The 11,104-nt window shown below is 38.1% G+C and overlaps 1 protein-coding gene across 7 annotated transcripts in view; it reads left to right on the top strand.

Moving 5' to 3' along the window:
• USP37 (ubiquitin specific peptidase 37) overlaps window positions 1-11,104 on the top strand; it is a 96,635-nt gene that overhangs the window by 607 nt on the left and 84,924 nt on the right. Inside the window, exons 1-3 of one of the 7 annotated variants that reach the window (XM_070618270.1) lie at window positions 136-487; window positions 4,834-4,974; window positions 9,696-9,919. In XM_070618270.1, coding sequence (XP_070474371.1) covers window positions 9,764-9,919 — 156 coding nt within the window. In that variant the 5' untranslated portion in view covers window positions 136-487; window positions 4,834-4,974; window positions 9,696-9,763. Of the gene's footprint in view, window positions 1-135; window positions 488-4,833; window positions 4,975-9,695; window positions 9,920-11,104 lie in introns of those variants that run through there. The other 6 variants (XM_070618273.1, XM_070618274.1, XM_070618275.1 and 3 more) reach the window with 6 other exon arrangements.

The following is an 11,104-nucleotide window of genomic DNA, read 5'->3' as shown; positions in this document are numbered from 1 at the left end:
GTATCCCCAGAGAGGGGCGTGAACTCTGACCCTCCTCCGGAGGCCAGTACAAGGCGGGAAAAGCCCAGCAGTCCTGAGAGGACAAGTTGTGCGCATGCCCAACTGGGCTGAGTAGGAGGGAAATGGTGGGAGGCTCAAAGTGGGCGAAGTGTACAGTGCGCATGCGTACTACAGTCGGAGCAGGGGCGGAGCTGCCTCAGCGAGACTACGCTCGGTGCTGGGGCGGGGCGAGGGCGTGGGAGGGGGCGGAGTTTGCAGGCTTGCGCGCACGCGCCCCGTCTGGTCGCGTCGAGAGTGCGTGCGTGCGTGCGTGTTTGCGTGTGGTCACAGTTCCCGCCATCAGCCGCTCTCCCAGACTGGGAGGGAGCGAGCGGTCCCTCTCCTTGGTGCCCGGTGTCCCTTCCTTCCTTGCCCCCGGCTCCTCCCCCTCCGCGCGGACTCCGTGCTTCCGGCGGGCCTGTCCCGGGCTCCTGACTCTCGGGCACAGGTAAGGCGGACCCGGCGAGCTTCTCAACGGAGCCGTTTTCCCCGGCCCCCCCCCCCCCCCGCCCCGTGCGGTCCGCCCACTCGGCGTTCACTCCTCCGGAGTTCGCCCGGTTGCCGCTCAGCCCGCCCCCACCCCCTCGACGCTCCCGGGCCTCACAGGTACTCCACTTGGGTCTTCCCCCGGGATTTCTCTCTCCTTTGACCCGGCGTTTGCTGTCACTCGCTCCCTCCGCAGTCCGAACCTGGCCCCTTTTCGCGGGGGGGCTGTCGGCGTCCGCCACTCGCCCCTGGCGCGGCCCGCTGTGTCTTCAGGTGACTTCCGTTGCCGCACATCCATCAGGCCTTGGACATGATACTCTCTCACTCTCTTGACCGTTCTTCCCCTTCTTCCTTGTCTTAACTATCTCTCGCTAAAAGGCGTGAATTGTATTTTTTGTCGTGCATTTGGTTGCTCCCCATCTCTAGCCATCAGATCAGGTTGTCAGGTTTACCTATTTTAGGTCATGGTCCATGAAAGGAAACGATAACTGATGACAAAATCCTGTGTCCTGTTGGGCTGTAGTGGTTTTGTGGTCATCCTTTCAAAATTTTGGCTTCGTGTAAATGCCTTTTTTGGGGTGGCAGTATCTGACAAGTCTCTAACGGGAAGAGATATCTAAGAGGATGTCAAGTAGGCAGTTGGACGTACTGGGTCGGAGCTCAGAAGAGAGTTCTGGGCTGGAGAGATAGGTTAATGTATATATCTTTTCTGCTGTGCTGATGGTAATTGAAGCTGTGGATATGGATTGAATTGCCTAAAAAGAGTGTAGTGCTGAAAAAGAAAGGGACCTAGGATGGAACACTAAGGGATTCCTGGAGTTTAATAACTGGATAGACGAGTACCAATCTTGTAAAAGAGATGGAAGAAGTAATCAATAATGTTGAATTCTGCTGAAACGTAAAGTTGAATGAGGACTGAGAAGCCCAGTGACATCAAAGTAACCAATGATCATAGGAAGAGGTGTTTGACAGGGTAAAATGGAATGTCTAGGTTCAGTCCGAGGACCTGTTCTCCTACTCTTCCCTTCCACCCTAAGCCTTAAATTCCACCTATGTATTGATGACTTAAGAATTTTTTTTTCCAACCTGTTCCTTTTGTTTTCAGGTCAAGATCAAAATAGCCAACTGTCTGCTTGACATCTCAACTTGATTTTTTTTCTTAGGAATTTAAAATATAACAAGTCTAAAACCAAAGTCTTCGTGTTTCCATACCCCAATTCTTTCTCCTCCAGTATCCTGTTTCTTTAACTGGATATCCATTTATCCACTTCCATAGGCTAGAAACTTGAAAGCCATTCTTGACTTCTCCCTTATCCCATGTATCCATACCCTCTTCAAGTTCTATTTATTCTGTTTCCAATATATGTCTTCGATCTATTTCTGTACATCTTCAGGATTACTTTTCTTGTTCAAGCCACAATCCTGTTTTACCTAGACTTAATGTCACTGGTTCCCTGTATTCTCATCTGTAAAATGGGAATAATAATCACCTTGTTGGATTGTTATGAGGATTGGACGAGATAACCATAGTAAGCACATGGCACATAGTAAATAGCCAGTAAGCATTAATTGTTATTGTAATTGTTGTTATAATCTGAACCAGGTCGATACTCTCCTCTCTAGTTGCCCTATTTTCTTTCATTCTTGCTCCTTTCATTCTCCTCCCCAAACCCAAACAAACACATCACTTCTCCATTTAGCAGTAACATGTCATTTCTCTTCTTAAAGTCTTTCAGTGGATTTCCCATCACTAAGTGTTTATTACATTTAGGGTAAAATTCAAAATCCTTACCATGGTTTAGAAGATTCTGTGTAACCTGATTCTTTCCTGCTTCAGTAGCTTCATCTTGAATCATCCTCTTCTCCCTCACTAAACTCCAGCCACACTGCTTTTCATTTCCTTAGTCACACCAAGTTATTTTCCATCACAGGGCCTTTGCACATGCTCTTCTGTTTGCCTGGATTGTTCCAGCAAAACCATCCCCCAATTAACTCATTCTTTAATTTTTAGCTTAAGTGGTGCTTCCTCAGAGAAGCCTTCTCTTGATACTCTCTAACCTCTGCCCGCTAAGTCTTAAATCAGGTACCCTGTTATAATCTTCCATCATGCCCTGTACTTTATGTCATTTTTCAGAACTTGTAGTTATATATTTACTTGTGTGATTATTTAGTCTTTCTCCTACTAGAATGTGTTAGTAACTTTCATTTCTATTTCTCAAGAATTTGTTAAATGAGTAAGTAAACTGGAGCTTACTGTAAGAACCATCAGGTCTTTTGGAAACAACAGCTTACTGAAAATCTTGTCATCTGAAGAAAAGCACCTTTTCACTCTGCAGACAAATTAAAGGACACAAAAGAAAAAAAAACAGTTTTCCACCTTTGGATGATTTCTTATATCATAAAATTGGTATATCATTCTTATATCATAAAATCATTCAGATTTTAGAGTCTTTGAATTGGAGATAAACTTTATCTAAGTCAACTTCTCTCTTTACTCTCAGCCTCCACGTTAATTTAGTCTCTTTGTGCATTTGTTTTATGGATCTTTTTAGGAAAGAAAGCCCTTAGAAATCAGAGCTGTGGTTTATTTGTTTTAACAACAGGTTAAACTATGATACCAGTGAGGAGGAGGTTTCCAAAAGTAGGTAAAGAAAAACTGTATATTTAAGTAAGTTGGTCGTGGTAGATGTGGAAGAAAATATTAAAATTTAGTAATTTTTTTGTATGTAGAACAAGATTTGTGTTGAGAAATAGAAAATAAAAAATAGGAAATGTATGAATGCCAAACATAGGCATTTGGATTTATTTTATAGATAATGATGAGCTGTTAAAAATGTTTGAAAGTTTCAGTTAAGCAAGATGAGTAGGTTCTATAGATAAGCTGTACAACATTGTACCTATAGTTGACAATACTGTATCGTACACTTAAAAGTTTGTTAAGAAGGTAATCTCATGTTAAGTATTCTTACAATAAAATAAAAGTCTTAAGAATATTTAGGAGGGATTTCGCATCAAGCAAGTATGTAGCACTTACTAAGTGCTCCTTATTTTCTTGGAGTACAAAAGAAGATAAGAGCCCCTCACCCTCCACTTTAGGGAGAAAGTTAAGGAGACAACTAGTGCCTACTTTAGTTGGTAAGAGATAGAAAGAGGAGTTCTTTAGAAAGGATATTAGGGGTAAAGGATTCATTGGATGGAAAAATCCTCAGAGATTGGAGACTGGAAAGTGATTACTGCAATTCATTGATGAGAATGCAATATGGTAGTGGTTAAAAACATGGGTTCTGGCGTTAGACTTAGTTTTGTCTCTTGCTGACTCTAACCATAGATGAATTACTTAATCTCTCTGAGCCTCAATGTCCTCATCTGTAAAACATAGATAATAATAATTCCTATCCTTTAGGATTATTGTGAAAATTAAATGAGATAAGCCATGTATGGCGCTTAGCGCTGTGCTTAGTAAATGTTGCATAGTAAATGTTAGATGGGAGTGATGGCAAAGTGAAGAGTTTCTGAATTAGGGTAGTGGCTATGAAAAGATTGAGTTTTAGATAAATGAGAATGAGGTTAAAGCTGATGCTAAGATTTTTTGCCTGAATGACAGTAGAAGGACAAATGTAGGGAAGTCTGGGGAGTCTCTTAATGAGGGCATGGAATGTATCATCTTTGCATTTGTATCCCTCTCACAGAGCCATCACATTGGAGTAGCTCAGTAAATGATTTTTAGTGAGTGAACAAATGAGTTTAAAGTTGATGTTATAGCATTCAAGAAGGCATTGAGAGATGTTTGGGTCGAACTTCAGGGGAAGTTGAGGCTTAGAGAGGCCTAAATTTGAGAAACAAACCCATAAAGTTAGTTTTAACAGAAAAGTGAAAACCAAGTTTACCCACCTTTTGAAATTTTTCCCAACACATCATCATGGTAGTATTTTAAGATTTAAGACATCATCATGTAACAATGTTTATAAAGTCAACAAAGGAGATACTGTTTTCACTGCCTTCTTAGTTTCAAAATGTAGCAGGGGAAAATAAACCAAGAAACAAATTGATCAAGGTGCAGGCTCCTCCTGGAGTCCCTCATTTTGAACAGCAGATGTATCCCTGAGGTTCTGTTGATCTCGTGTGTGTGTGTGTGTGTGTGTGTGTGTGTGTATCTTGAGCATTATATTTTAAATGTTTTCAGTAAGGTAGTTTGTGTTTTTTAAATAATCAAAGGGTTAATCTTTGTTGTATAAGTGGTCATCTTTTTTTTAATTTTAATTTTGTAAATTGGATTCTTTTAAAAAGGCACACTTATATTTTCTTTAGCTGAGTTGATGGCTTCCGGAGAACTGGCATAGCTGCAGAATATGAGTAGTTTCCCAAGAAGAGTGCATTGCCTTTGGCACAAGGATCAGAATAAAGGTGAATTGTTATTACATAGGGTTTTTCAGTAAAAGTCACTGAAAAGTAAGTAATGTTTTTATTTTGGGTGTATGTTTCCAAGACTGTGTGAATTGGCGAGAATTGACAGTTTTCTTTCTTCTATTTTGTAGTAACAGTTTTATGCTTTAGCATGCTTCCTTTACCACAGAATGCCCTCTGTATAAGGATGTTTTCAAAGCAGTACCTAAAATATGAGCATTTAAATAACTGTACAGGGTACAGAAATATTTTTTGCCACTGTTATTGATTGAGCTTTCATAGAAGGCTCAAAGTTAACAGTAATTTTAACAATTGTGAAGAAATTTAGGGAAAGGGGAATCTCTTTGGACATACTTAAAGAATGGTTAGTTTTTATTATACTTTGTTTTCCTAATATCGCTTTGATAGTAAATTAGCGTTACAGAGTTCAAAGAAACCTTGTTGTTGTCCTAGATTCATAGGAAGTTTAACTGTTACTAGATCATGCTACAAAAGAAACTTGAGTGTCTTTCTCTTAACCAAGCAGAGCAAACCCTGATAGTATGGTGAATGTACCAAAGTAGAGATGGTTAATTCATGTAGTGCAAGAGCAGGTAATGGACTAAATTGAGACATTAAGAAGTTTTATCTTATTGGTTCTGCCAGTTTTACGTCCTGCACCTTTTAGGGGTTTTTTCCTTAGAAGAAAGAACTTGCCAGTAGAAATGATTAAGAAAATGTTCGGTATCTAAAGTAAAGTTTTATACATTTAACCAAAACTCTGCATCAAATGTTTGAGAATTATATACAGAGAAGTTATGTATTATATTATAATAGAGAGAATTATGTATCGAGAGAAGTAACCAATAAAGTTTTTTATTTCTCACATACTTTAGTGAACTTTGAAGTCTTGACTTCCAAATTTTGCTAAATAAGCTAATCTTTAAAAACATGTTTTTATTGGGGCCGGCCCGGTGGCATAGTTGTTAAGTTCGTGTGCTCCGCTTCAGCTGCCCAGAGTTCGTGGGTTCAGATCCCAGGCATGGACCTACACACCACTCATCAGGTCGTGCTGTGGCAGCACCCCACATACAAAAAAATAGAGGAAGATTGCCACAGATGTTAGCTCAGCAACAATGTTCCTCAAGCAAAAAGAGTATTGGTAACAGATGTTAGCTCAGGGCCAATCTTCCCCCCACACACAAAAAAAGTTTTTATTGGAAGAATTCAAGATTAATGACCTTTACTTACTTTACTTTACTTTTACTTTATAAGAGAAGCACTAAGATAATGGGGTTTTGTATCTTTCCCTTTTAATGTGCACCCTGACCCATAATGATATATAAGGAAAGATGAGGTAATTTGACAAAACTCTTAAAATGGAGTTTCTTCTTTGAACAATGAATAATATGAATCCCAGTTTAGGCAAGTTTACCAATGTTTTTGGTTTTTGTTTTTTGGGGTTTTTTAATTAAAGATTGGCACCTGGGCTAACAACTGTTGCCAATCTTCTTTTTTTTTCTTTCTGCTTTTTCTTCCCAAATCCCCCCAGTACATAGTTGTGTATTCTAGTTGTGGGTCCTTCTAGTTGTGGCACGTGGGACGCCACCTCAGTGTGGCCTGATGAGTGGTGCCATGTCCGTGCCCAGGATCCGAACCAGCGAAACCCTGGGCCGCCATAGGGGAGCGTGCAAACTTAACCACTTGGCCACGGGGCCAGCCCCATGTTTTTGTCTTAATAATGCATACTATAACAGCGTATTAATTCCTTTTCTTCATAAATGATTTTTCTCTCATTGATTGTTAACAAGATATGAGGACAGCTTTGCGTTTAGTGGAAAAGTTCAGATGCACATAGAAAAAGCTTAGATGTAGTCTTCAAAGATGAGTTATATGTAATACAGTGCATAGTGATACTCTTGTGAAGAGCTTAGTAAATATAGCCCTATATTGGCCATATAAAAGGGATTTATGGTTCCAGTATCTGCTGTTGTGTATTTTAACAGTAGATTGAATAAAATTGACAGTGCTGATTTGTTCATTATTTTTGAGTAATGAGTTTGTTTCTTGTGTGTCAGACACTGTCCTAGTGGACATACAAAGATTAAAGAACATATTCCCTATCTTCAAGTAGCAAAGTCTAAATAGAGAGAGACAAAGAGGTAAACAGTTTATGATACAATGTGATAAATACTCTACTAGAAGTAAGCCCAGGGTGCAATAGGAGACTAGAGAAACATTAAACAGTCTCAGTGTGGAGAGAAAAAGTGAAAGGTAGCTAGGAAAGGCTTCTTAAAGAAGATAACATCTAAGTTGAGCCTTGATTTTATAGCTAGGAGAAGAAATTAAGGGGGGTTCTGGGGACTGGAAGAGAGTGTGAAAATCCTCCAGACCTAGACCGCAGTGCATGCAAAGGGGTCGTGGCATGAGAAATGACAGGGAAATTATAAGTAGTGCAGATGGCTGGATTTGGAGGGCTTGTGGGGTTAAAGAGGTAAGCAGTGCCGGGATCATGAAGGGTGATTGTGTCATGTTAATGAGTCTAGATTTTACTGTGAGGGCAGTGGGGAGCTGATAAATGATATTAAAGAGGAGAGTGATGTGATTTGATTTGCAATTCAATGTAAAGATGTCTGGAAGGTTTATGGAGGTACTTGATAGGACTCCACCCTGACCTTCCATTTCCAATCCAATACCAATAATCATCAGGAGAGAAATCAAAGATAACTCCCATGTTTCTGGCATGGGCAGGTGGGGTAGGAGAGTGGCCATGTATTCTTGGCGGTGCTGAGAGACAGAGTGGAAGAAATCTCAGCATATCCAAACAATGAAGCACCAAATTATTAATTGCAAAAAAAGTATTAGAAACACATATTGCCTGCCCAAAATTTTGTAGTTAACTAGTTTGAGCAGAATGTGACGTTAGCAGACAGATGTATAAACAGCGGTGGACTCTGTTACTTTGATAGATTCATAAACCCAGCAAATTATACTGTCTAAATCTGGCCACAGTAAGCATTCAAAAAATTTTATGAGATAAGTGAATAATAATAGAGGACTTACAATGCATAACACCTTTTAACTGTTCAAAGTGTTTTCACACTTCTTTTTAAATTTTATTCCCAGATATTTGTTGTAAGGTCCCTAGAGTCCTCCAACTAGGGGTCCCCAGGTTGTATCTTGCCTACAAGTCGGTTTTGTTTGATCCGTAGCTTTTAAAAATAACTGAATTCGTTGCCCACAATTAAAAATGGGAGTTTTACATAAAAATTTGGATGTCATTTTCTTGAAAAATTAGATCTGGCAATGGTAGTTTCACTATTTCTACATGCTAAAATCGGCTAAATTTGAGTAGCAGTTTTCTTATTTTACCTGCCCAAGTCATTTGTATCACGTACCTGGTCTTTACAGGCTGTTGAGTTGGTGACTCCAGTTAGCAACTTATTTATCTGGGGTTTTTGGAGAAAGAGGTGTTGCAGACAAGGAATAAATTCAGAAAGTAGACACTAATTCCATTCATGTTAAAGCTACTGTCTGTTGAGTGCCTAAAGTGTGTTATTTTCATTTAATTCTACAACACTATAGCATTTGCTATTCATATTTTACAGTTGAGAAAACTAATGGTTAGAAAAGGTAAGTTATAAATTAGTAAATGCTGACTCCTGATATCTAGACCTTTTGTTTTTATACCACTTTTTTTAGCTTTTCTAGTTGAGCTATTTAGGCAGAGGCAAAGTTTAATGATTTTTAATTTATTAAATTATAAATAAGAATCTGTATTAGAGGCAGTGTTTTTAGAGATTTGAAAACAGTATAAATAAAATTTGTTTTAACAATTTTAGATGATTGCATATGTGTGTATATGTATAACACACAACACTATTTGGTAATATTTTCTACTGTTACTCTGGTTGTATTTACTTGCTCACATCAGATAAGCTATTTGAAGAGTCTTAAACATTCTATCATTGATGTAAGTCATTTTTAAGTATTAGAAGTTTGTTCAGGAAATTTAAATATTTGTCAAAGATAAAATTGGTGAAGATTCTTTTGGGGATGGTAATATTAAACATAAGTGGTTGGTAGTTCTTAGAAAGAGAGGGGTTTTTTGTTGTTAGTTTGTTGTTAGTTGGTTTGTTTTCCCTATGGAATAAATGATTTTCTCAAATAATACAATTCTGGAGTTTAAACTAATTTGATTTTTGTTACTTTTTTTGTTCATTTAATATCTTCTACACACGTGGCTGTGCTTAAACTACCAACTGGTAGAAGGAATTGTTTGGTGATATGATTTAATATTTTAGGAGGAACTCCATTCTAAGAAATGGAGTCAGCTGACTGAAGATATTTTTTTTTAGTTATGTTTGAAATTCAAGACCCTTTAGTGTTCATGAAGGAAGATAAAAGTTGGGCTGTCATATTGAGAATGGAATCCTTAGTATTCTTGGTTGGCATGCCTTTAGTGGCAGCAGTATGGTTGTTGATGGAGCAAAATGCAGAATTTAGGCACCAATAGACACAGGTACCGGACACATGGCAAAGAAAGGAACATGTACAGAAGAAATAAAAGGTGATTAGATTCAGTCACTGAACATCAGTGACTGCTTTAGGCATCTTTCTTACCTGTGCCATTCAACTAATCAAGGCCTTTGAGGATTCTTAATAAAAGGTGGTTTATTGAAATGGAGAAAATGACATAAGGTGCTTCATAAATGTTCTCTTTCAAACTCTTTTTTTAATCACTAGTAAATTGTAACTTATTATTTTATTTTATTTTTCTTCCTTAGAATCTGTCAGGTGAAGGTGTATTTTTGCTTTTTAATTTGGCTATAAGCAATTTATTTTTAAAGAAAGTATGTCTCCTCTGAAGATACATGGTCCTATCAGAATTCGAAGTATGCAGACTGGGATTACAAAATGGAAAGAAGGATCCTTTGAAATTGTGGAAAAAGAGAATAAAGTCAGCCTAGTAGTTCACTACAATACTGGAGGAATTCCAAGGATATTTCAGGTATTACCAAGTTTTGATTTGGAATAGATCTTCAGTCGCATCCTTTAGTGAATAGCTGTTCTGTGCCGTACTAAGTATCACGGTAGCCCTCCTCCTAGATTAATATTTCTTCCTCCTTATTTCCAGGACGCTAATACTGTTATGTACTTATTTTATAAATTATTCAGCAGCATTGTTGATGGTGTATAATAAGGTTCGGGAAGTAGTCACCATATTGAAAAGAAAACTGGTGGGAGGAAGTTGAGAGCAACTGAGTTTGAATACTAGCTATCTAAGTTATTTTAAAAAACCACATTATGATAACTTTAGTTATTCCTTTGTTTTTTCTTATCATATACAATAGATTCATCACTATTTAGTGTTAGCTTTTAATAAGACTTATTAGTGTCTTCTTAATGTCTGCTTCCTGAATAATACTGCTAAAGGTTGTGGTATGGACCATTCAAGGATGATTATTCAAGGTCATCCTTACAGCTGTTTTCTTCTAACTGTAAACTTTGGAAAGATCTCATTATTTTGTCACTGCAAAAAATAGTTAGTTTTGTTTTCACTTCTATACTGTTTATCTTGTGCAGCCAGGGACTACTCATCTTGATATGAGTTAATTTAAGAATATAGTGTCTTAATGTTTTTCTGCGCTTTAAAATTCTGTTTGTTAATTAGATTATACAAAAGTATACAAAAGTACTAAGTGAAAGTGCTCTATTGAAGAACAATTTAGAAAACTTTATGCTTGAGAACCTGAGCTGAGATGAAATGTCCCTTTATCTTTGCTTTTGCACTATGAAAGTAAGTTGCGTATGATTTTGTGTATAAAAGATACACAAGCAGATTGGAGGTGGTGACATGGGTAGTAGAAACAATAGTGATTTCTGCCACGTATATATATCTACTAATTGCCCATCTCAATGAAGCAAAGATTTTTTTTCAAATAGAGGTTCCATTTGTCAGTCCTTAGCCCAAATTAGCACTGAATAAATATATAACTGTTTAAGCAAACATGTGTCTCTAGGAGCATGATGATTCTGCCTGTGATTCCAGCCTCAGCTCAGTTCTAGATCCCTTTGCATTTAGCATTCACCTGTTGACCATCTACAGATTACTGTGCAGGGTACTGTGCTAAGGTCTAAGAACATAGAGCTGAATGAGACAGTTTTCCTTTCAAACTTAAGAGTAAGCAAATGC

The sequence above is a fragment of the Equus przewalskii genome, chromosome 5, assembly GCF_037783145.1.
Source record: "Equus przewalskii isolate Varuska chromosome 5, EquPr2, whole genome shotgun sequence".
Classification (NCBI taxonomy): Eukaryota; Metazoa; Chordata; class Mammalia; order Perissodactyla; family Equidae; genus Equus; species Equus przewalskii.
The sequence above is the reverse complement of the archived record's forward strand: the minus strand, read 5'-3'. Positions and strand labels throughout refer to the sequence as shown.